Raw genomic sequence first — 26,884 nt, 5'->3', positions numbered from 1 at the left:
TTAAAATTGCTTGTCCTGCAGTACAGTTGGTTTTATCTGTAAGGAAGTTATAAAAAAATTACCACAGGCTTCTTAAGTAAAATAACGACCCTTCACATTCTCCTATCTATCTATCGATCGATCTATCTCTCTCTCTATCTATCTGTGTCTATCTCTATATATCTATATCTATCTATAAAATACACATATTAAATAAATGAAGCACGTTACGAAAACGTACGCTTATCATGCGCGTATTAAACACATCGATATGGATATACTGTAACCCTATCTAGTACCTCGGGGTACAGGCAGGTATAGTATATTTAGTATGGGGGCGCCTTTCTCTACACTCCAGTTTGAGCACATTTCTGCGGAGCACGAGCAGGAGTTATAGTTGCGTATTGTAAATATGAAAGTTATATAAAAACTAAATTGGAAAGAGCGTCGTTAAGATGAGGTAAACAATGCACAACCCTTCAGGTGTAAGTGGAGATTTCTTTTAAAAAAGAACACTATTTACTGTTTTTTCTTTTATAACAGCTTTAGTAGTGAATTGTAGAAGTGGTTGGCTTTACATGCACATTCTGACTGCTGAAGCAATAATAACAGCAGGATATGTGTGTGTGTGCGTGGCTCTGGATGAAGCTTTATTCATGTTATTAACAATGACCCCCTGCAGCCAGACAACCAGGCTAACCTGACGGGGCGCATTCTGTTCATACCTGACGGAAGCAACACCTGTATCTCCACGCGAACCTCAGCGGGGAAGCCTATTGGCTGCAAGAGCAAGGGGACGCAGCCTCAGTGCTCTTATCAAATTAGCAATCGCTCTTCTCAGTGACGTCACAGCACCTGAAGAACTCGAAATTCTACAGGTGAGGAGGCGCGCACGAGAAGGAGCTGCTCACGTCTATACCCTTGTTTTTCCACTGCTGAAGAAACGGGGATCGGGGGATTAGTATGCGTTACAATATTGCCGAAGATCACACAGTTTAAGAATACTGTCACAGCAAAGAAGAAAACTCACACAGGCAAGTAATTAAAAACAGCATGTCATTTGTTAATAGCCTTCTATATGTACGAGTGCACCTGTTTTTCATGGCTGGCTTATCTTGAAATGATCTTGCATTCAGGAATGTATACTTGCTAGCTGTATTTTAGGGGAGTCATTTACACAAGGAGAATACAGAATCGATAAGATGTGTATAGGGTGTATAGGGTTAGCTTTACCATAGCACTCATACTCCTAAAGCAACTCAATCTTATCTATAATGTATAATGTGTATTATCTATAATGTATAATGTGATATCTTGTAACAATTGTAAGTCGCCCTGGATAAGGGCGTCTGCTAAGAAATAAATAATAATAATAATAATTATAAAAGATATTGCAGTACGTTTCCCTCAGTCGCATTATATATATTTTTCTTCTAAATGAATAGTATCTAATGTTTAGTCTCTCCATATTGATGGAAGGTCGTTGTGATTTGCCATTATTGACTGTTTGTTTTTAAAGTGGTCCAGACCTGGTTTAAGTAGATGAAGTGTGAAACGGGTTAAGGAAATAGAAGCAAAGTAACCCTCCGGTCAATGCAGCGCGGGAGCAGCTGGGCTCTGTCTATCTGCACAGACAACGTGCACAGCGATAGGAATGAACGTGCTTTAACTGCTGGGATAGAGTAACTGCCGTGGGAATACACGAGACCGGGGAAACACTGACTCCTTCTATATCTGTCTTCAGAATGCATACAAAAAACAGAATTATTCATACTTTTATACCTGTACTAATACAATATTTAATACAAAAAAGAACACATCTAAACTGTCATTTGTGAGTTCATATTTCGAGAATCCCTGCTCTCCATCAATGTATTTCCTTAATCTAGGAGCCACCTGAGAGCAGGATCTGTAACTATTTAAACCAGAGGTGAGAAAAGCTGCCCCTTATAGTCTTTCCTAATGCTTTAGATTAGTGTTGAAGCGATGGAGGGAGTTTTTAATTCTTCCTGTTAACCCTAGTGGAGTGACTCTCCAGCAGGACCCTTGCTACACAGTTGGTTTCCTCCAGGGTTAATGATGGTTTGATGGTTGGCAGGAGTGAAGAAGCCGCTGTGATGGAGGGGAAGCGTGGAAGCCCCCCGATGAGGATAGAGCAGCCTGCAGACAGCGAGGGCCAGTCCAACTGTGTCCTCTTCACCTACTTTCAGGGGGACATCAACAGTGTGGTGGACGAGCACTTCTCCAGAGCCCTCAACAAAACCAAAAAACCCAGGGACCTGAGCACCAGGAACAAGGGATGGAGAGCCGTCTCCTCCACTGCCAGCGCTGCCAACACACATGGTAACTGTGTGCTGCATTGACATCACAATAAAAGCAATTAGCAACAAATCTCAATAATGAACAAGAGGCTGAAATGAGGGTCACCACTCAGCTGGTGTTGGATAGTGTAGATCCACAGGTGTAGATCTTCAAGCTCAACATATATATATATATATATATAAAGGGTAGTCCTTCACTAACTTCTCATCAAATCCATTCAGCCATTCGTTTTGAAGCAGGAAACCCATGGCCCGCCTGGGTGTCTGTTTCATCTGCACTCGCTATTTCTCTCCTCTGTGTTGTTGTGTGTCTCATCTGCACTCGCTCTCTCTCTCCTCTGTGTTGTTGTGTGTCTCATCTGCACTCGCTCTCTCCTTCCTTCACTGTGTTGTTATGTGTCTCATCTGCACTCGCTCTCTCTCTCTCCTCTGTGTTGTTGTGTGTCTCATCTGCACTCGCTCTCTCTCTCTCCTCTGTGTTGTTGTGTGTCTCATCTGCACTCGCTCTCTCTCCTCTGTGTTGTTGTGTGTCTCATCTGCACTCGCTCTCTCTCTCCTCTGTGTTGTTGTGTGTCTCATCTGCACTCGCTCTCTCTCTCTCCTCTGTGTTGTTGTGTGTCTCATCTGCACTCGCTCTCTCTCTCCTCTGTGTTGTTGTGTGTCTCATCTGCACTCGCTCTCTCTCTCCTCTGTGTTGTTGTGTGTCTCATCTGCACTCGCTCTCTCCTTCCTTCACTGTGTTGTTGTGTGTCTCATCTGCACTCGCTCTCTCTCTCCTCTGTGTTGTTGTGTGTCTCATCTGCACTCGCTCTCTCTTTCCTTCACTGTGTTGTTGTGTGTTTCAGGTGAGCCCTCGCCACCTGTGCTGTGGGATTTGCCAGGTGCCTCCTGGGCTGGCAGTCAGTACCCTGCACCCACCTCCTCCCGAATTCACTTCAGCACCTCCTCGGGGGTGTTACACAGCTCCCCCAGCCAGCCTCCTGGCCCCTGGCCTTTCCCTGTGCGGGACAGCGGCAGCTTCGGGCCCCCACTGGGTGTGTACCCCCACCCCGTGGGCCAGGAGCTCCCTGGAACGAGCTCCTTCCTCAACCTGCTGCACAGCGAGAGGGGAACCGCCAGCACTAGCCTGGGCACGGCCTCCGAACCAGAGCAGCCCCCCTCCTGGGCAGGGCACCCCCCAGCACGCTTCAGGGAGGCAGCAGGGACAGGACTGAGCCTAAACTCAGGTATTGGAACCCTTTTAAATGGAATTTAAGGAAGTGGGCCCAGGGAACACTTTCAAGGAGACTATACAGTACTAGACTGCACAGGCGGTTTCTTTTTGGCGAGGTTCCATTGCCATTGCTGGTGATGCTGTGATGTAAAAGCTTTGGTTGCTATTTCTTTAGGGTAATAATACTGCTTGTCGATGAATTCAGCTCAGGTAGATGGCATATTCATATTCATATTTCTTTTTCAGTGATCCAAGCACCAGAAAAGAAGAAGGATCTCTACTGGTATTAGAACATGCATAAACCAGTCTGGCATCTGAGCTTTATACAGGTGTGTGAAAATCACAAAGTATTTTAAAGCACAACTCCATGGAGCACAATCGAAGAACAATTGCTTTTCACAAGCTGGCACTGTGAGCCAGGATAGAACTGAGAGACAGCGTCACAAAAGCTGGAATACTCAATGCTGCAGCCAGCTATTCTTGCCAAAATACTGATAGAAAAAACAAACGAAAAAAACAAACCAAAATAACAGCTCAAATTCTCCGGAGCGTTTATCCCGGTTTCAGAGATTTATCAGTGATACTCTACCCAGAAGAACACAAAATCACAGTATTGCAAACTCATTTTGAAGTGCCATTCAAAAGAAAACCATTGTTTTCAATGGAGAAATGAAGAAATCATAAATACAAATAAAAATCAGGTGGAGAACGAATATCCACAGATATATGGACACGTTGCAAGGAAGGAATGTTGCTTTAAATGAACAAATAGCTAACGTTGGTGTAACAACAGGAACTGAATGACTATTGAATGACGACTGTACTTTCTAAGGTGTATTTAATCCTTGTTTTCTTAAGCTAATAACATCTCTGGTTATATTTTCCTGCACACCAGTGGAAATACAGTAGTTTTAATTGTCTTTGGGAAAGAGGGCTTCTGTTCTTAACAGGTGTGCTCGATTTGTCTGTATATGGAAGCAGTTCTTTTGTATTCACAAATGACCAGCTGGTTCTGGGTCAGTTTAATAACTGGGGCTATTTTCAAATTATTTTGTCTTTATTCATCACCAAAAAAAAAAAAAAAAAGGTTTTATACATACATCTATAACTCACTAAATCTATAAATCGAATTTATGAAGCGTGTTTTTACCAGACTACTAATCTACTAATCTGCACACTCATAGATCAAGCCAGTACTGCACATTCAATTGCGTGTGACTCAGTAAAGTAACTATATTATTGTCATATAAAGAGGTATTGCTCAAATGTATATAACAGTGTATGGGTTATAAAGGGGTGGTATCACACTGTTCCTGAGGGTATAGGGGAGATCAATATCATTATTTACATTTTAATAAGATGAGCACCGCCTCTTGCAGCAGCAGGAGGTTATGCATGTATTATTCAAGTTCAGCTATAGCCCAGTAAGACAAAACAAAACTTGCAGGTCTACTATTGTTTGTCTGGGCACATAAGGGAACAGCATTCTGAATAATGAAAATAAATATAAAAATGATTGGCTGCTTCACATTTGACCCTTTGTGGTATGCTATGTCATTGCCAGGCAACTAGCAGTACAATTGTGTCTTACTTGCTGTACCCCACATGTACTGTATGTTTAAACATTCGATATGCCACAGAGGGAGAATGTACTGGTTCACTCTCTGGATAATAGTGACTTGCATCTGGACATGAAGAGCTGCTTACTGTCCTTAGTATTGTGTGGCTGCTGATGTGAACACGTGAAGGAAACGATGCATATGGCTGTGGCATTCTGAAGTAATATATTTGTTATTTGTGTGTTTAAATATGTGTCTCATTGGCTTACAATAATTAAAATATATCTCTTAAGCTGAATAGTGTGTAGCCTTTAAATGTGGACTTCAAAGGTGTTGTCTTTTAAGGATATTTACTGCTATTAACAATTCAGAGATGTAAGCATGTGTATATGATGTCCATGAGGATCCTTCACTATGTTGACATATGGAGGGAGGGTGGGCAATGGAACTTTGTTATTTCCTTTTCCTAACGACCGTTTTGCTATAACATGAATTGCTTTGAGCATATATAATTGTAGACTGAAGCCACACTGCTGTACAGTCTCTGCCACTCAGAGATGTACAGACATGATTGCTGTACCTGATTTTCAGGTTACCAGCAGCATAATAAACTCAGCTGAAGATCAGATGACAAGCTACAGGTGAGTTTCAGTGAAACGCACGGCACTCCTTATTTATTATGGTATGGTATGGGGTGTGATTTCAGAACCACATTCAAATCATTCACTGGAGATGTGACTGCCGGTTTCACAGACCCCCATTTGCACTAATCTTGAACTACATCAGGGATGGAAATAAGACTCCTATTGCATAGCAGTTTCATCCATTCCAGGTTTTAATATGTGCTTGATTAGCCAAAGTGTGCAGGTTAGCAAGCTCAGGTGTGTCTTACTAAACTAGTAAAACCAGGAATGGATCAAACTGCTGTGCAATGGGAGTCTTACCTAAAGTAACAGTGGATAGTCCAGGATTAGTGCTAAATGGGGTCTGTGAACCCAGCTATTTGTGTTGAATAATTAAACATTCACCTCATGGAACAGATTGTAAACACGCTGTAGTATTTCTATACTTTACAGCAGGGGTCTCCAGCCCTGGTCCTGGAGAGTCCTGCAGCTTTTCTAGGTGTCTTTACATCATCAATGGCTACAGATCTGGAACACCTTTTAATCTGGACTAATTAAACCAATGATTGGTTCAGTTCAGTAACTGAGAGCTCGGCTGAATGAGCACCAGAAGACCCTGCAGCTCTCCAGGACCTGGGTTCGAGACCCCTGCCTTACACTAACATGCTTACAATCGGCTTGGTTTCACAGTGTCGCGTTTCCTTTAGCATCTTGTGTTTATTGACTCAATCCAAGGTAAGGCTAGCCCTAATGAGGGCTTGCTCAGGGCTTGGATTGAACTGTATAATGAAGGTACTGGGATTGAAATCTGATTTCTGGCAAGTCAGACGTTTCATGTGCTTTCTTGAGCAATGCTAGCAGCTAAGCAGAATGGCTCCTATAATAAAGACCCCTGGGGGCCAGTTCCATCACAGCCAAAATAAAGTGAAGCAATTACAGTCTGGCAAAGCACAGCAGCATCGGTGGCTTCCAATTCAAATGCTTTTGTAATTATAAGGACTATAGCCAACAACCTGCACATCCAGCACAGCAGAAGGTGTCGAGTGTATGCACAGCTTCTCCAGCAGACCCTACATCTGCTTTGTGAGAGCTTGTCCATCTCATTTTCAAGAGGATTAGAGTTTTTCCACCTCAGTCCTTCATGTTTTGTGAATATAAGCCTGTGTGAATGTTTCAGGTAGTTTTATTCTCTTATATTGCTAGGGTATCTCGGAGCAGTCTCTCAGGTGCCTCACAGTAAACAGACGGCTGGCACTTTGTAATTTACCTTCTGCTGTATATTTACATGGATCCAGCTTCATCTGCTGTGGCTCTTTGGCATCTGCTGACACCTTGTGGTCTGTTTTTGTAATTGCCACCAGCTCCCTGTGTGAAAAGGAAAAATAAATGGAGCTTTGGAACACAGTGTTGCACATAAGCAAGATTTCCAATAAGTGAACAATGAGCTTCGAATGTCATTGAATTTATTTGATTTGATTATTCCGTCACTACTGTATGGTGTTTCTAATCATTCTGGTTATGTTATTAAATCATATGTTTTCTCAAAATGTGCCTTTACCTGCTTTTGAGCTACTTTGAGCTCATCTCGAGAATCCTGAACACTGAACAGCCTGCCTTGTTCAATTCAAATCATGTGACAGTGTGACCTTTCAACTTTGCCTATGTGCTGTAAATGTAAAATAGGTGGGGCTGGCAGAGTTGAAAGGTCACATTTTCACATGATTCATTGGAACGAGGAAGGTTGTTCACTTACTGTAGGATCTCTAGCTAAGCTCAAAGTCAGGAAAAGGATGATTTAGATAATAATGAAAACTCCCCGTTGGAGCACAGCGCACTGCATGGTCCCATGCCACTGTCCCCCCACCCCCCCTCCCCTGGAACCTCAGGATAAAGCCTGCTATCAGCTTTCCACCCAGAACACGGAGATGAGTTGGATCCTTTGACCTGTTGCATGCAATTGGCTCAGTCCAGCTCCAAATCCTGGGGACATATATTTGCTTCCTCTGTTTGTGGTTCATGATAATGAAACAATAATGAATTGAATGACCCCTGGAGGGAGATCAGATCATGTGTAGACCGGATACTGAATTTGATTAAATTACCAGGTATCAGTTTTAAAAATGGAACCACATGTTTCTTATATTATGTGCTTCTTTCAAAACTGCCCACTTCACAAGATCCACATCGAATGGCAGTGCACCCCAGCTCGATGAGGGTAGACTGAACCAATAAATGTCTTCTATTGCATACTGGGGTCTATTGATCTAAATAGAGGAAAACTGTAATATTCATTCATTAATATGTTGATTTCAAAACAAGAAAAGCTGTCCTTCCCTCACCTTTACAACTGAGTACCAATCAATTGCAATTCACTTCTGCAGTGAGTGTTTTAAAAGCCGATTGGAAGTGAATTTTCCTTCTCATCCGGGGCGCTGACGCTTGACTGGCATTCTGTAAATGCTTCTTAAAGGCAAGTATCCACAGATGAATCACAGGAACATTTCAAGAGAGCACAGTGATGAGAAATGAGTTCCCGTTGAGGGAAGCTCTTCTTTCCGTGTAAAGTGATTCAGCTGCAAGGCTACTTTAAAGTGTGAAAACAAGAAACGAGTGTGACCAGCAAACTGGACACCTGCTGCAGACGCATACGCTGAGCCAGCGTCTGAACACAGTGCACTGGGGAAGCCCCAAGCCTGGGAGAAACAGCTCAGAAAAATCACAGGAAACAAACGCTGTGAAGTGCAGATGACACCTCTTTTCTCTCTCTCTCACGATTTATTTAGTAATGCCTACATTTTTTTTTTAATGAATCTCCATTAATGCTCTACCTTGACCCTGTTTTCTTTGAAAATGGAAAACAAAACAAAAAAAACTAAAAGCAACTCATATACAATGTTATGAAAGGCCCTGATTTGAATCTGCAGTAAGATGGATCTTAATAGTCTTGTTATGAGAATAGCAGTGTATTGTTAAGCGTAGGCTGATTTTGCTGTCTGCAATGCAAAAGATAAGAAAAGCTGCAAGGTTCAGCATGCCTTGTTACTGTAATAGCATTGTGTTACTGTATTAGCATTGTGTTACTGTATTAGCACTCTAACCACTGAGAATCAGAAGCCCTCCAACACCTTTAACTGTAGCCCCCCCCCCACCCCCACCCCTCAAACCCACAAGCCTCTGAGCAGCAATCCTCTTTATCTCGAAGGGTGAAGAAGAAATGACTGCAACTGTCAACATGCGCTGGGCTGCTGCCTGCACAGCTGTGGAGGTGTTTGAATACTCAGAGCAGCGCAATCATTTGTTTCACGCTGCCATTTCTATAATGTGAGCAAGCATTCTCTAAGATCTCAATTCTTCACTGGCTGTCTTCTTGTCTGCAGGCCGTGAGGGTTACCTGCAGTCGCCTGGAAGGTGACCTTTCAACTCTGAAGCAGTCTCAGAGCTGAGTTGCCCTGAATAAAATGTTCTATAGTAAGAGCATTGCAATATGTGTGATAGTACAATGGGTTTCAATGAACTATTGCCAGTGATACTGCTGCTTTTCATAGTCTGCAGCCCACAACTTCACATGGCAGTTTTTTTGTGAATGGGATCCTGTATTTCTCCGAAGAGAAAACAAAGCAGTTAGAATAAATCTGTTTTTACCGAAGAACGAAAAAAAAAGAAGCGATAGAGAAAACTATTTTCATCTTGAAGTGAATTAATATTGAAACTACCTGTAAGGAAATGCCAAGTGAATCATGGCTTGCCTTTAGTCCTGTTGTGTCATACTGTGGTACAGTTACACACCAGTCTTTCAGCATCTGAGGTTTCAATCCCTTGCTATAAGAAACCTCTGGCTCTTTATATTTTCCACTTGCCTGATGTCTAGTGTGAGCTCAGTTTTCCCCCATGCCCAGCTTGGTTTGGTGGCATTGACGGTTATACTCTGCCTGCTCAGTGCAATGAGATGATGAGTTCGACCTTGCAGTGAAGGAAGGGAGTAGACGTCAACTGCTTTCCTATCAGATGTCGGGCAGTTTAAACTCTAGAGAGATTGCAAGATAAGGTGGGGTGCTGTCAGCATGCAACAAGGAAAATATGCTAAATTAAAACATTAAGATTTGACAAAATACAAGCACATATCGTGTATAGATGTCTTATCATGCATAGAACACAAGTCTAAAGTTCAATGGAAATGTTTAATAGTTGTTCACGAGTATAATCTTTGTTGCATGAACGGCCCAAACTGCACATTATTAAACCCTGAAGGCTCTTCTGTAGGGTGTAAAGTTCATGCACAGATTGGTCACATTTCTTCCTCAGAGTTTGTCAGACTGGACCTGACATCATTGTCTCTCATGATCAGTACCGTGCTGCTGTAGCAGTATTTGAAAAGTGGGTCTGTGTCGTTGTCGATGAGTCGATTATAGAGACAGATATGACTTGCACACCCTGGGAATTGAGGTTGCAATACTTTCTGCTGTCTTGGCGGATATCAAACTGATGTGAGATCTGAGAGGAGATAGCACCCCCCCCAATAAAAAGAAAACCACAGGTAACAGGAGACCCTGAGAGAGACACAGTCATTCAGAACCGCACGTTACAGCAAGTTTTGTGGGTAATTGGAGTGTAATAACTTGAATTGATTTGTTTAATGAAAAAACAGTCCCATTATTCATCACTGACTGTGTGTAAAACTTCGAAATGTTTCACGACCCCATTAACTGGGCAGCACTAACAATCCCGATATTCATCTGGTTTCCATGTGTATGGCCAAAAGTGTTTTGGAACTAAACTATATATTTTGTAGATGCAATGCACCTGATTTAATTTTTGTTTAAAGTTTTCTGTACAAACTAGGTATATGAGGAAAGGCATGCATATTTCAAATGAATATTGAGAATTACAGTGAAACTATCAAAGGTCACCCAAGGGACTTGGGACATCTGCGGCAGCTTAAAGCTAAATAAAACCCAGATCATATAGAACCCTATTTCATATCAGAAGAAACAAAATAAAACTGTCTGCTGCGGAATCCACCCTCGTAAATGAAAAGTCAGCAATGTGTCGGTCTCTGCCTTTTGATCATCTCAGTTTTGTTCGTGTCACGTGGTATACTTTGAAATAGTTTCAGAAGATTCCAGCTTTAACCAGTTTTATTAATAATAATAATAATAATAATAATAATAATAATAATAATAATAATAATAATAAAAAAAAAATATACTTGCCTTGGTTGAACCAAACGTTTGTACAGTTTAGGAAGGAGCAGGGGCCTAGTAAGTGCTCTAACCATACATGCAGTCAACGGCAGCTCTGTTCAGAATCCTCTTCCGATTCTGCTGTCTTTCAATGTGATTCTGCTGTCTTTCAGTATGATTCTGCTGTCTTTCCTCTCAGTGTGAGTTGTCGGCAGAGTTTCTAATGTTTTGTTTATGTTGCGTATCAGTTACCCTAGACACGAGCGTACAGACAGACACGGAGAAGCGCAGTGGCCTGCACCCTGAGAAAACAGTCATTACGAGAAAGCTTGTAACCAGATCTACAAGAGTGGAACAATAAGATCTTTTAACTGATACCGATGACTGTAAAATCAAGAGAGCAGTGAGCTCTGTGCTGGTATCGTAGTGGAGTTTGAACTGGGCTCTGATAAGGCTGAATTGCAGGTCAGGATGGATTGGTGTGATTGCTGGCAGAGCTGTGAGGGGAAGCTCTCATGGAGCGTGTTGGCATTGTGTCTTACTGCAGACAGTGCCACTGACCTAACATAGGAAGTAAACTCACAAGCACATAATGGCTGCTGTCTCATTCTACTGCAGACTCTGCATAAAAAGAGTTAAAATGATTTAGAAATGTCAGATTATTTAGTTAGATTTGCTTTCATTCGAGATAAAAGAAAAAGCAAAACATGCCTCTTTTCCTGAGAAAAGACTTATCAAGATTTCAAGGCTTGGTCACTGCTGTAGAAAACCACATCCTACAGCAAAAGCATTCTCACTCTGCTCTTGTGTAGAGACTAGATTGAGCAAGCCTTGACTTGATAGTTTTTCAAGCAGTGTTGAGAACACTAGACTTCAGCAGTAAGGCTGAGGGTTTGAGTTTGGTCACCCCTCATACAGTGGTAAAAGTAAAAGGCAGGAGATAATGGATTTGAATCTAAGATCAAACACAGGGGGGTTCTTATCCAGGTAGAGTGCAGCTTCAAGTTTCTATGTAGCAATGTCAGTCTCGTCTGGGCACGGAGTCTCATCTCTCAGAACAGGTAGTTGTGCAAGGCTGTACGCTGCCCAGACGTCAGTCATGCTTACCTGTGGTTTAGGATCTTCTCAGATGGAGAGCCAGACGTCGGACCAGACAAGGTTACAAAGCAGTGATACTGAATATCGCTGCAGCAGTCGCCTCTGTCAGGGACAGGTCTGCCTCGATCGCAAGTCAATTCAGAGACCCATTTGAATTCCCCATTACAGGGCTAACATGAGAACCCTCTGCAGGCTGGGTAATTATTGTATCTTTGCAATCAGCTCATTTGTATGTGCGCTTAAGAGCAGAGCACATGCTGTTTACGCCACATCCCCGTTTTATTAATGCAGTCTCCCATTAGTTATTTTTAAAAGCAAAACCATTGCTATTTACAGGAAGCTGTTTTATTTCTGAGCTCAGATGATCAAGTCACACATCAGCGCTCTTCAAATGCTGCATTCTAAGGTACTGCATTTTTTATTTTTAATCATCTCACTGCTGTTTTGTTTAAGTTACCTTCCTGCAGATGCTGCTTTGTATTTAGTAACCTCTACTGAGTTTTTTTTTCTTTTCAATTTACATTTCATGGTAAGCAATTAAATGTGCTTTACACGCAATTGGATAGGGTCTGTAAAACATCCAAGTTTTTACTTCAGCCAGGATGAGGTGAACACTGTTAAGGGCACAAGCCAAAATGTTTAGTCTGCTTGGAAAAGAAAACAACAAGGGGTTAAAATCATTATTCTGTACCTGGCGAGAATAAAAGTTTCATTTAGAGACTCCTAGTTATGCCACTTAAACAATTGAATTTGTCTTTCACAAGAATACAAATTGCAATTTAGTGTAATGATCTTGATAAATCTGGCTTGCTTTGTGTTTGTTTGTGAATGCTTGAGGATAATGAGAATGTTACCATACCGGCTTAATAATGAGCTGTTACCATACCAGCTTAACACTGGATACCTTGTAATGAGGGAGCACTGTACTAGATTCGGTAGGACAACAAAATTGTCATTTTGATTAGACAAGCAGAGAATTCTACAGTTGGTAAGTACACCAGCTAAATCTCGTTTTCCATCCAATGACTAGCACTGGAAAGGTGGAACAACCAACAACCCAGCAAGAGAAGACTGCGAGCTGCGGCCAAGTGTGTAACCACAGAATTCAAGGTAGAGCTTTGAAGTACCTGATGACGATCAATCATCCAGCAGAACGGGAAAATGTGTGGAAATGCACGCGGAAAGAAAGTGTGAAGTGTGATAACAGGCAGTGTGCATTCAGCAGGTTCAAAAGTGACAGAAGAAAGCAGAGACGCTGCAAGGCAAAGCATCCAGGAAGTGGCATTTAACAGTGAGGCTCAGCAAGAAGTGTCTCAGTACAGCACGGAGCTCTGAAGCACACACTTCTCCATTCATCTCCTCTGCACCTGCTCCAGGCAACAGCATGATAAACACCTACACCACCACCCTGCCTCCACCGCCACCAGCACCCAGCTCCAAAGCTCCACTACCGACCATGAGATCCTTCATGGGCTTCTTGGGCTTCTTGATTTTGGCTCAGATGGTCGGATCAGCCTTCCTCTTCATGTATATATTTAAAAGAATTGACGAGGTAAGACTGCTGTCGGTATCTTACATTATAAGAGTGAAGGCTTACGATCTCCTCGCAGACATTCAAAAGTAAAAGTGTATTGATAGTAGAGGCTTGTCTTTTCTGTCTAGGTGTGTGTGCATCAGGATTCTCGGTGGACTCTTCTCTGTTGTAGCACAATGTCCTTCTGGGTTCAGAGATGGTAGATGTAAAGGGCTTTCAAGCAGGTCACGCTGGTTCAAGAGATTTAGAAATACCGTAATAAAAGAAACTTAGTGAATTTAATGACAAACATTTCAACTAAAAGTCTGTCTGAATGGCTTTAATGGTTCAAGAGATTGTAATGGTGGTCAGAAAATAAAAGTAAACGTTTTTTCAGCAGTCACGTTTCCTCTGTAGTGAAACTTACAGAAACCAGAAAACCAGGGGGTTTCAGTTCCCAGATTTTGCTGTTCACTTCATGGGCAAACCACAAGGTTTGGGGATTTCCAGCAGGGATGGGATGGGCTTGGCTGGGGTATGAGCAGCTTGACCTCAAAGGACCCAGGATGAGAACCGAATAGGGAAGTAATGTTACAGGGTGGTTAGTCTGGCATAACCTGGAACTCTGATCAAATGATCATGAAAAACCTCCCGGTTCTGTGGAAGAACCAGACACTATTTGTCAGAAATGGTGAGTTTTGCTAGTGACTGTTGAGTTTGAATCAAAAACCCAGAAACTAGTCTGGTAGAGCATTACTGGAGCCCTGATTGCTATGGATTGCTGAATTATTCTCACTTCTTATTAATGGCTAGTAAGAGAAGCCATGATGCTAGTCCTTGTACAATCTAAAGATATGTTACTGCTTCTAGAAGACAGATTGTAATTTATCTAGGTGTCTGGCTGGCAAGTCAAAATGACTTCCCAACTGGTAAGCAGTTGACTGGCTAGTCCTAGAGGTGACGCTGTATTTCACATTTATAAAGAGAATGTTTTTATTATTATTATTATTATTATTATTATTATTATTATTATTATTATTATTATTATTATTATTATTATTAATAGTATTATTATTATTATTATTCATCATGAACTGGATGGCTTGATTAGTCACCATTCAATTTTTTTATATTTAAAAGAAAGCTATGATCATAGTTGGTTCTGTCCCAGTGCATGTTGTCTGGGCTATCCAGTGTGCTACCAGTTTATTTTGTATTGTTAATATGAACTCATGAATCAGTCTGGTGTTAGTCTCCATGTGTTGTCATGTCTGACTCAGGACTTGTTCTCAGCTTGGCAGTAAGGTGATTACAATGATTAACAGAAGCACAAAGTCACAAAACCACAAGTGAACGCCGTTTTTGCACAACTTGTTTTCTGTGTAAACGGCCCAACAGTGCAAATCATTGTCTTTGACAGCAGTTGCATAACCTGGCTAATTATCGGGCCGTCCTTCTTAATGTCTGGAAATGTATTTGGTAACAATGTGATGAGTAGTTAGACTTGTTTTTAACAATCGGCTAACATCATTCTCATAGATATAATATATAATTTGTATTAAAAAAAGTGGTGAAAATGTGTTGAAAGCATGATAATATGCGATAAGGCTAAAAATCCCAGACTTTTTCAAATGGTTTTGCTGAAGCAGTCTGTAGAAATAGAAGAACGGCACACTGTGAATTGCATTACGCAGTTTGGGGGAGAAGTGGTTTTTCAAACCAGCATTGCTGTTAAACAACAATTGAAAACACGGGTAGAGGAAGTGTGAAACCACTTTGATAATGAGCACAATTTGAGCTTATTCAAAGTAAAGGGGCTGGGGGCAGGTGTGGGGGCGGGGAGCGCTAAACTGATCACAACGTTTGGCACTGAGCCCAAAAGAGAAAAGAGAAGCCTTGTGTCTAAATAGCATTTATTACATTGCAATTACACATGTAGTTACAATGCAGTCCATTATTTTTGTCGCGTTGAAGAATAAGCTCCTTTATACATGAGAACAGGATTTTCTTTACATATACTTATACGCTAGCTCAGAACCTAGGAGTCCTGCGAGGTTCCCATGTGATTTGCCACGGCATGTGTTAGGGTGACATGCAGCCATTACAACTAGAAATAACATTTCTTCCATCACCATTACAAGTAGCTATTTGGTACTTTTGGTCACGTACGACCTCAATAAAGATATGATATATCCCCACTATTAAATTCAAATGGAAATGTTGTGTAAGACTTTAAACAGAGATACTATTTGGGGGTCATTGATTATAATGTAAAATGCACGTGGTTACAGTGTAAGTACTGTTTAACTACAAGGTTAATTACAAATTGAATGCTGGTGTAGTTGATCAACACCTAACTAAACTTTGATTGTTCCCATGTAGTTACAATGCAGTGCAATGCAGGCCTGGTTACATTGTAATTATCAGCTCATCCAGTTCTTTGGACTAGTTCCTCTTGTGTAATTGTATATTTGTGGTACACTGTGTGTGTAATAATAAATAATTTATTTCTTAGCCGACGCCCTTATCCAGGGCGACTTACAAGATATCACATTATTTTTACATAGAATTACCCATTTATACAGTTGGGTTTTTACTGGAGCAATCTAGGTAAAGTACCTTGCTCAAGGGTACAGCAGCAGTGTCCCCACTGGGGATTGAACCCATGACCCTCCGGTCAAGAGTCCAGAGCCCTAACCACTACTCCACACTGCTGCCCACAAGACTAAGTGTGTGTGCTGTTGTGTGTTACAGGTCCAGACTCTGATGAGCTACCATGAAGATATGGTGGTGCTAAAAAGAATAAAGCAATGTGAAAACCCAAGAAGCGACATCAAAAATACACACCTGGACTGTGGGAAGGTCATAACGGATTTTCAGAAGCTGCTTCCAGGGGTAAATGATATTTTTAAAAACAGCATTTCTATGAGCATACATACTCTGATAAAGTGGATTACTAACCTGCTTTCCTCTTTTCACATGTCAAGATTATTTCAAGACTGAAGGATACTGAGAAAGCTGAAATGATGAAAGGTGTGTTATTGTCTATTTAGTTATTATCTACAATTGAACTGTTATTTAAAGACGTTTGGGTAATTACTAAGTAGCTGCTATGTAAATACACAGTAATTAGGAGACACAATGCAAAGTGTTACCAGCGTTTTTTAAAGCCTGGTTTAGTAACATTAACAATTTGTTGCTTAACCCCGCACACTTCCTTTTTATTTTTTGGTACCCATTGAAGCATTGTCTCGCAATAAAGGGCATGATGTACTGTTGTTTAACTTTCTGATTTCTTGTTTCAGGTCAACTCACTTCAGATCAGAATCAGGACAGCCAAGAACCAAAAATAGTTGCCCAGCTGACCGTTCGATCTCCCTCCCCGTTAACCAGCCTATCAGGTAAGGAGAGAGCTGTTTTAATTCCACCTTATGGTGTGTGTGTGTGCAGTGGTCAGTTGTTTGGCATTGCAATGTAACCCTGTTCAACGTCCTGTAGCAGTTATCTTCAACCAGAATGTAAGGATAATGATCTCTAATGATGCTGTTTCTCATCTGGATCACTTACAATTGTACTGTCGCACCAACAACATTAATTGTCAGTTTACAACCTCAGAACGGCAGTAGAACATATCAGCGCCCCAGTTGAGAGGAAAATTCGCTTCCAATCGGATTTTAAAACACTCACTGTGGAATTGTGAATTGTCACTGCTCGGTACTCAGTTGTAAAGGTGAAGGAGGGACAGTTTTTCTTGTTTCGAAATCGACACATTAATGAATGGATTTATTTAATACCTGCTGATAAATACTTCTTAAAGGCAATTACGAGTACGACTATCTGCACTCCACTTATAATAATAATAATAATAATAATAATAATAATAATAATAATAATAATAATAATAATAATAATAATAACCTTTTTTTTTTTTTTTTTTTTTCAGGAAACACCATTAAACTCTGGTCTAAAGACCACATGCTGTTGACCACCAGATCCGTGATCTACGAAGAAAGCACTGGCTCCTTACGGATCAAGAGACCTGGAAATTACTATATCTATTCTCAAACCACCTTCGTAAAAAAGCCGCGAACCAGCCCTTTCAGCCAATGCATTGTGCAGAAAGATATTTCTGGAAAGGAGACCCCGCTGTTGAGGTCGTATAGCACCCCGGGCCGCGACGTAGCTGCAAATCCATACCCTGAGCTGCACACGCTGTATCAGGGAGCGGTGTTCACACTGAAGGAGGATGACCGAGTGTACGTGAACGTGTCTGATTTATCAATCTTGCATTGGAACGGCACGGCAACACTGTTTGGATTAGTTCTGCAATAGACTTGTGAAAGAAAAAAACACTGTTTGGCTTACTATGGAAAACAATAAAGAAGCAAAAAAAAAAATTAGAAAAATAGAAAAAGAACCAGCAGCCTGTGGCTATGGCTTCAATTTGGACGACATGTGTACAAGTCAAACACCAGACAACAGGAACAATATAGGGTACGCGTGAGATGTTTCTACTGGATATTTCAAAAACAAATTCTATCTTGTATACAGGAAGTAGGAGTATTCTTGATTTAGTTCTATTGAAACACACCCTTCGTGATGCATTCATAGACGGTGAAATCATGAGTACTAGAACTATGAATAGCGCTAATTCGAATAAGTGTTCCATGTAATTGATGTTTGACATGATAATAATTTATTATGAATCTGTAGGAAAGAAAGGGGCATATTTTCAATAGGTTTGCCCCAGTGTTTAATTCCAACCCCACTTTTTTAAAGGAGAAAATTCAAGCTGAAAAAAACACACACCTAGTTGTTTTTGTCAATTCTATCTAGGTACCTGGTTCTAGTTTAGTAAATTCAACTGGTGTTAAAAAAAGACGGGAGGCAATACTTTGGAAAGATGTGTCTTGTATAAACCATGCCAAGCACAGCTTAAAGTCTTAAAAAGAACCTGTACAATAATCCTGTGCTTTAAACAGTAGCACTACAGCTTAGCTATGATGCAAGTCCATGTGTATTTATGTTCATTCCATGGTAAAATAACCAATCAAAAATGTAAAAAAATATATCATTATTTATTTATTTTTCTACTAAAGAAAAAAAGAATATATTTTTCCAATTCTATTTTTGCATAGTGCATAGAATGTATATAGTCCCCTGAAGTCTCCCCTGACAGATACAGAACGAGAAACGGTTCACCTTGTAAAAATGCCAGCATAGACACAGATTGTTAAATACATGCACAGCACAGTGGGTTCATAAAACGCCACTGAGACGTGAACGCTTTACGCATTTGCAATCCGGATATTTCACAATGGAAACATTCAAAACATTCAACTGTCGTTTTCTAAAGAAGGATGGGCTTCCCGGCTCCAGCTAGAATGGAATCAAATTTAAAAACATACCTTCTAATCAAAGCAGCGTGGCCAGCGAGCATGAATCTGCCTTGATTCTTATCGCCTGGTAGCATGCAGCCATACCACGTGCCTACAGAGACCATCAAGGGCAGAAAGTTATCTGGAGGGCCACATTTTGCCTGCAGAGGATTTCACCCAGACCCTGCTTGTTTGGACTACTATTGCACATGCTGTGAAGCTGGCATTCCTGATCAGGTTCATTCAGGTGCATTGGGGGGTCATGATTGAAATGCTGCACAGTCTCCTCTGGAGCCCGACCAGGCATTTACAGGATAACCTAGCTGTGATCCAATACCCATTGGGAGTCATGCCTGATTTTTCACCTGTGTTTTGTAAGGATCACTGTTCTGTTTTTTTGTGTATGCTCTCAGCACTGATTCTGTCAAATTTCAAACAAACCAAACTGCTCATTCCAAGCGACGTGCTTCTGAGACCTGAGCATACCGCGTGGTGCCATGTGCTCTTTGTGAATGAATAGGGATTTTTTTTTCTCTGACTCACTCACAACATTTTTGTAAAACCACTGAACTGTACATGTTAGTGTTTTTGTATCTTCGATTAGTAAAAAGTAAAGTAATTTATTATTCAGTTTTTTTTTTCACATCAATGGTGTGAAAGCTAAATGAAGAGCTCAAATGTATTTATGGTAACGGCAAATGTGTTGCTAAAATTGTTCTATGTATCATTCTGCAAGTCAATATGTTTCTTTTATATTGTCATGAGTATTTCATTTTTTGAAAATGTATTTATATAAACAAGAACATTGTGTTTAATTCTGCGTCATGTTTTACATTTTTTCTGTAGTTCCTGCTTTCTTTTAATCCAAAAAAATGTAGCATCATTTTGTGAGCTGCAGTTTTCCCTTGTTCTAAATCATATTTTTAAGGGACGATAAACAGCTCTAATGTATCGTAGACCCTTATATTGATGTAATACAGCCACCTGCAATGCCTTATATCAGATGTTATGGTACGATCAGCCGTACAGTATAGGGAGCTGTAAGATAAAATCAGGCTCTAATCCCACTCAACCCTGAGCTCTTGCAGAGTGGATATCAACTTGTACCATACAGCACTCCATTCGATATTCTATAGGCATTCACTGTAGGGCTTAGGCATGGTCTCCTTTATAGTGTTCTTGCTATAGCAGGGGTATATCGGGGGAGCTGTATAAGAAGATTATTATTTTAAGCGTCCTGCGTCGCGTGCATCGTGGTTTGACCAATCTCAGCACTAGAAGGTCTTTGTGGGACCAGTCATTGCTTTTCATAGCGAGTAGATATGTTTTTCCACATGTGTTATTTATAATCGAGGTGGGCTGTGTGAGTAATGCTGTGTGTTTAGTTGACATGGAAGATCCGCTGTTTCTGAGGCCATGTCATCAGTCAGACTGGTTCAGATGCAGAGGCTGCCCCTCCCACTTCCCTTTCCAGTGCGTCTCCAGCTGGGCTGGACGGGCCTTGGCAAGGCTTTCTGTTGATCAGACTTGTTGGCTGGTGATCCATTGGCGAGTGGTTTACTCTTGATCAAAGACGAGAATTCTCTCTTGCTGAAGCCGGTAGGTCTTCTGAATAAGGTTTTCGACGTAAGGCAGTCATTGATTTTACAGTCTACCACCAGAGGACCGAGTAGAAGGAGCTCTTCTGATTATGGTAAGAGACTCAATGGTGATCTGGTCTACATGGTGGAATCTGTCTCGCTCTTCTCTCTCTGCCGCCACTGGCAGAGCTGTAATCACCATGCGATAATGTTCTTTTGTATAAAGTGATGCAACAGAATCGTGCCGGCACGTGATTACAGGCCACCTCTCTCTGCCCTCCAGGTATGACACTGTTGTTTATGTGCATAATTAAAATAATAATAATGCTGTCAGTCAATGCAATGTGGTCATTGTGGTGCAGCTCAGATCAGGTTTATGAAACTGGGTCACGATGGTATTTACCACACCAAAGCAACATCGCTGCCACAAACAAACAAACAACATGAGATGAGGGGTCTTAGTTTTTTTAATGGCTTCCATTTCTTAGAAATCAGCTGTGTGTTTTAGTGACCCTTAACCAGGGTCATGGAAACGCTCTTTTGGTACACAGAGCTGTAACAGGATGTGCTTTTGTGCGGGTCTTTGAGAGAAACTGAAAATCTGATTGACATAAAGCAGAACTCATAGTGTGCGCAGTGACATAGACAGGACCTGAAGGGTAGGGAGGGATCTATGAAACTCTTAGTAAGAAGGTACATAGCTATGCACAGTATTGAAGGGAAACAGCAGCCCTGGGAAATGCTTCGCTTGACAAGAATTACAAATAGGTGGTCTATTACTACTTGCAGCTAACTTGTTATGCAATACAGAGTGGATGTAAAGCAGCCTGGTTGTTGGCCTATGATCACATTTGTATATTGGATACATTTTAGATAGACACACAATCTCTCTTTGGCCTACTAAAATGGGTATATATCAAACAGACAGATATACTTATTTATACACAATAGGTCCTGTTCCAAAAGCTCACACATGAGTCACTGCTATTGGGCCTAGCACCTAGCAATACGTAACCCCCCCCACCCCCAAAATACTGTGGAGGGCACCCCTGATAGTCCACAGGGCACGACAAGCTTCACACTGCTGTACACCGCCTGGATCAAAACCCAGCCATGGATCTTACTGACAGAACAAATGTGTCACACATCTCTCTCTCTCTGCCTCTACACTTCATGAATTTCCAGATAATTACATGTAGAGGCAGCTAAACACCCCTTCATCCCACACTCATCATGCGCTCAGCTCAGCTCTTCTCAGCTCCCCTGCACTTTTGCGCTTGTGGTCGCTGACTTTTCAAAGCTGTTATATTTAGCAGGAGAGTGCATACCGCTACAAAAGACAGATGAAGATCTTGACAGCTTTTTTTTTTTTTTAACCTTTTAAGTCATGTCTCTGCATATGTTTTTACAAATAAATATCTGTTATTATTGTTTAATTAAGTGACAAACTCAGTATAAAAATATGATTATATTGCTGGTTTTACAGACCCTCTTTGGTAAAATTAGGGAGTCCAAGATTAAAGCTACCTGGGATCTTAAAGGACAGGAGCTTGAATTCAAGGTGAAAAACAAAAGCAGAAAGCTTTTTTTAAAGTAACTTTTACTGAAAATCAATTTACTAAGTTTGGAAAATAAGCCCCTTGATTCTGACCATAGTAGTTGTGTTTTTACTCAGTCTGACTGTAAATGATTTATGTATATAGGTCACGATTCTATTTCATGATTGATTCCAGCTTTTAGACATGAATCTGTAGGAGGCCGGGCATTTTGTCACACATCACCTCAAGTTGTGTGATAAGCATGTAATGTGATTCATCCACACTGCTATCTGCATGCAAAGTCCCTTTAGCTACATGATGTGGTTCCTTGATTATCTCACTGATGCAGTACACAGGTCACAATAAATATGGTAGATACAAAGTAACTAGGAAACATTCTAGGAATCTTTCTCCCCATCTCTCTCTCTCTCTCTCTCTCTCTATATATATATATTCACTACAAAATTTCAGCTTGTATGACCTTCCAAAGGAAAAAGCCCTTGACTGTGATAATAGAACTGGTCTGTTTTATTGCTCTTCTTTCGGTTTCCCCAAAAGCAAAAAGTTCATCAACACAACACATTAACGGTTTACAGACCACCCTCTACTGTTCAAGCCCTTAAGGTGTTAACACAATTACAGTACAGCTCACCTAGGTCGACTGCAGATGAGACTGGCGCGTTTTGTCCGAGAACTGCCCCCCCTGCAGCAGCAGCGTCACCTTTCTCGTAAGAGCGCCAGAATACCCCTCTGTGCTCAAAATAGACCAAAGTAATAACAGTACAGGGTCAGAAGCTATCACTGACAGAGCCTGCGCCTCTAACAACCTCCACACGCCAACATGCATCCTGCACATGACTGTCCATTAACACAGACTGATCGATGTCATTTTTAGTTATTTATTTATTAGTTGGGAATAACACAATGTATTTCTATTTTGCCTATTGCTCCAGAACTCTGTGCATTTCTCTGTGGTTTTGGTCTTTTTTTTTGGGGGGGGGGGGGGTATCAAAAGACTAATCCAAGACCCCTGAAACAAGGCAATGGGCACAGCAGCACATTGTGATACAAGCAGGCCCTTTTTCTGTGGCTAAGGCAAATACATTATTTTTTTTCAGATTCAATACAAAAGTAAAGGACTGCCGAGAAAGCCATCACCAGTCTCAGATATTTTTTTCAAAAGGTTGCATTTTCGTGAAAAGGTGAACTTATGTTTCCTAAGTGGCATGCTGCGAGTTATTTAAAGAAAATCATTGAGACAGTCGCTTATTCTATAGGCAAGCTTTTCCAGGCAGTGTAAATGTAGTGCAGACTCATTCCCTCCGCTTCATGGAAACTGTGACACTCAGCTCCCCCCCTGCTTGGGCCAGCCCAATTCAACACTTCTGACAGGATATGTTTGTCAGTCTTTCCTGTCATAACATTTTACTCTACACCTCTCAGGAAGAAGCGCATTCTTTAGTTACATAAAGAGATTACCGCGAGTGAGACCATTTCTTTTCTTTTTTATTTATTTTATTAAATAACCGGTCCATTGTGGTTTAAATTTGGCACAGGCTTACTTAACTGAAAATGAACACTGAAATGAACAAGAAATTGACCCCCAGTACTGGACTGTTGACCACTTCCATCAAGTCAGTACTGCAAGCAACTGTTTAGCACAGGAAATGCCAAACACCTACAGTATGAGTTCCTTTTTATCACACATCAATTCTTGGTATTAAATATTTGCTATAGTATGCCTTTTTTAGTGCAAGCTCTTTTGGTGTTTCATCTGCAATATCAGAGCGCTGTTCAGAGAACAAGTAGCCTGGAGCTGCGTCATAGACAAGTGCAATTTTCCTGAAGGTTTAACACACATTACTGCAAGTCAACTAAAACTGTGTTCAAAACAACTTGACCTTTGAATGAACCTTGAATGTATGTGATCTGCTGAGAATATCCAGCCAAGGTAGGTGGAAAAGGGTTCTACTAGCCCTGGTGTTTAGAAGAACTCTAGGGACGTGTTAGTGAAAGTAATCAAGCAACGAAGCACCTGCTAATGCCGATCTGAAAACGTGTCACACGAGTCTGCAGGTCTTCAACCAAATACTTATCCAAAACAAGACCTAGGTAACGATGGAGGGATTTAGCGTGGGCCCAATTCCTGGCACCTGATCATTTTCATTACACATCTAAACACCATCGAAAGAACAGGACAGAAGAATCCATACACTGTTTTTTTTTTTTTTTTTTTTTTAATGACATTTACATTTCTGTGACTCGTGGGTTTCCTGTATTTGTCTCTCTCACTTCATCTTGTCTACTCTGCAAAATACAACTCAAAACACCATTTTATCAACCCCTGCCACCTCTGATATTGCTTATCTTGCCGTTTCACTGTCAGTAGCATGTAGGTTTTAACAGATTTTTCCTGCCAAGATTATAAATAGACTCTACTGTACTGCATTTTAGTGCAACTTTGCCTGCCGCAGATCACTTGGAAATATTGTAAAGTGAATAAAAACATTAGAAGGATGGTGGTGGGTGTGATGATGATGCACAAGGCAATAAAAACACCACACATTTCTTTATAGTTTTTTTTTTATTAAAAGAAATGCCTTACTCAAATCATAACAATTAAGAGCGGTCAGAAAATAATATTTATAATAATATTGCATAGCATACATCTGCAAACAGTAAACTTGTAAATAAAAAAAGCTGCAGATTAGAGTGAATTCCCACTAAACCCATCCAGCACTGGAGGGTTATAAACCCAAACACGCACATTCATTTACATCCTGATTTAAACAGATATAAGACTGCATGGCTACAACGGAGTAGTCTGTAAAGATGTTCCATTTTATTTATTTACTGCAGAACCGTACGTGCCCTCCAGCAATGCAAGGGTCGCCCTGCTAAAAAACAAAAATAGCCCAGCAGTTCATCAAGTACCCAACGGTCGGACGCTTGTGCGTATCGGGGAATGACATTTCTGTTTGCTTGTTTAGACTGTGGTTTGTTTACAGTGTGGGGACGGATGCAGTGCAGTGGTTTCATGGCTGAAGTGCAGGGTGGAAGGCAGTGGGGTCGAGCCCTGCAGGCTTATGCATGGTGTGCATTCACCAGACACCTGACCACAGCTGTGGGAGAACACCAGCATGTAGAAATAAGGAGGGGGGGGGGGGGGGGGGGGGGGAGTAGGGGGCTGGGACAGACACACACCATTGCACAGGGATCTGAGACAGTCCCTACACCACCCCACTTAGCGTACCAAGGCCACAGGGACAGGATTGCTAAACAGCGAGCAGGGAAACTGACAGCCTTCAGGTATCTGACAAGGTAAGCCTGTAGTGCAGGGATAGAAGTAAGATTCCCATTGCATAGCAGTTCAAGTCATTGCACATTTTACTATTAAGTCTTACTCAAATGCGATCTTTAAAAGGATTTTAAAGATCAGACACCAGTAAATCCTGGGAGAGACAGACAGCCGGCCAGTGTGAAAAATAACAGACTCCTATTGCTAGCATCTCCAGGTTTTACTATGACTAGTGTATTAAAACCTGGAGTGACTCAAGGACATGAGCCTTTAGTTGCAAGTATCTTCTAAACTCATTGCAAAACCTGGATTTGCTCAATCTACTGTCATGGATTAGAGCTAGAGAAATAACAAAATTAAAAAAAAGACGTCTCTAGGGATAGCTCATTCGAATGTAAAAAAGTAGACTTCTGTACATTGCAAGATAGCAGCACAATTTGGAGGAAACTGAAATATTTAATCAAAATCTAATTTACACTTGCATCAGTCTGAAAGCTCTCCTCCCTGTACTACACAACAAGAGTCTTGTTAACCAGAGATACATGCTGCCCCTGCATACCCAGGCTGTACAGCTCAGAGGAGATGCTGGTCTAAAGAGGAGAATCAGCATCTGTAAGGCAGTCGCCACAGCGAGCAAGAAAACCCAAATCGCTACCCCAATACCAGCGCAATTCACGGGAGTACCAAGAATATTTTAAAAATGGTATAATATTAATGAAAAATAAATAGGACAAGTTTTATTTATTTCTGGATTATCTTCAAATAAAGAATAGCAGGAAAGAGCTTTTTTTTGGTATATAAAAAGAATGTACATATTTGTTTGCCCGTTTCTATAGTTTTTATTCTATACATTTATATTAGATTAATAGATATCCCTGACAGCTTTGTGGATTCAACAAAAGGACTGCAAAACATAAATTATGTTCATCACTACCCACCATATACTGTACAAATACACACACACGCAGGATTGAGCAATATAGATACATTTAAAAAATAACACCATCAAAGCACATGGTAAAATGAACCGCATTTAACAAAGCCTTTGGAGTACAGTTTGGAGCAGAAGGTGTTTCGGATCAGTGGGATAGTTTTTTGAACATTAAGCAAGCTGGGTGAGCTTCAAGAGAACAACAGTTATATAATATTATATATATATATATATATATATATATATATATATATATATATATATATATATATATATATATATATATATAAAGAAAACATAATCAGAAGCCAGTTCAAACAGTTGCTTGCAGGATTTTAAAAACCGTCAAGTCCGGTGGACTCCCAACAGCCTAATGCAGGACCTCGACTGGATCCTGGAAGGGCTCAAACTTCTACTTTGTACCTCCTATTTAAAAAGCTGTGCATGCATTTGCGTATTTCCCCAGGAGCACTGCTGGCACTTTGCATCATTCGATGCATTGACATTTAGATGGCTTTTACAACACAAGTCTTCAAAGGCACCCAATAGCTCTCCGGCCCCTGGTTTCACAGATTATTCAGAAAGTGAGAATGACAGAAGGCAGTGGTTACACTCTCTATTTTTCTTCAGTAGTGGACCATGCAGACAGCTTCTTCTGAGCACCCAGAAGGGC

General features: G+C 40.9%; 2 protein-coding genes across 2 annotated transcripts; both read left to right on the top strand.

The window, feature by feature from the left end:
* Positions 1-827: 827 nt before the first annotated feature.
* Positions 828-4,606, top strand: LOC117963313 (transcription cofactor vestigial-like protein 1). The gene is made up of 4 exons (XM_058989428.1): positions 828-1,013; positions 2,078-2,322; positions 3,146-3,526; positions 3,760-4,606. The coding sequence occupies exons 2-4, from the start codon at positions 2,097-2,099 to the stop codon at positions 3,801-3,803; spliced, it is 651 nt and encodes a 216-aa protein (XP_058845411.1). The 5' UTR covers positions 828-1,013; positions 2,078-2,096; the 3' UTR covers positions 3,804-4,606.
* An 8,697-nt stretch (positions 4,607-13,303) lies between these two features.
* Positions 13,304-19,636, top strand: LOC117430543 (CD40 ligand-like). Its single transcript, XM_034902826.2, has 5 exons — positions 13,304-13,525; positions 16,241-16,381; positions 16,474-16,519; positions 16,792-16,887; positions 17,430-19,636. Exons 1-5 carry the CDS (start codon positions 13,358-13,360, stop codon positions 17,816-17,818), a joined length of 840 nt encoding a protein of 279 aa, XP_034758717.2. The 5' UTR covers positions 13,304-13,357; the 3' UTR covers positions 17,819-19,636.
* Positions 19,637-26,884: the final 7,248 nt, after the last annotated feature.

The sequence above is a fragment of the Acipenser ruthenus genome, chromosome 16, assembly GCF_902713425.1.
Source record: "Acipenser ruthenus chromosome 16, fAciRut3.2 maternal haplotype, whole genome shotgun sequence".
NCBI classification, from domain to species: Eukaryota; Metazoa; Chordata; class Actinopteri; order Acipenseriformes; family Acipenseridae; genus Acipenser; species Acipenser ruthenus.
This window is presented reverse-complemented; position numbering and strand designations above follow the sequence as displayed.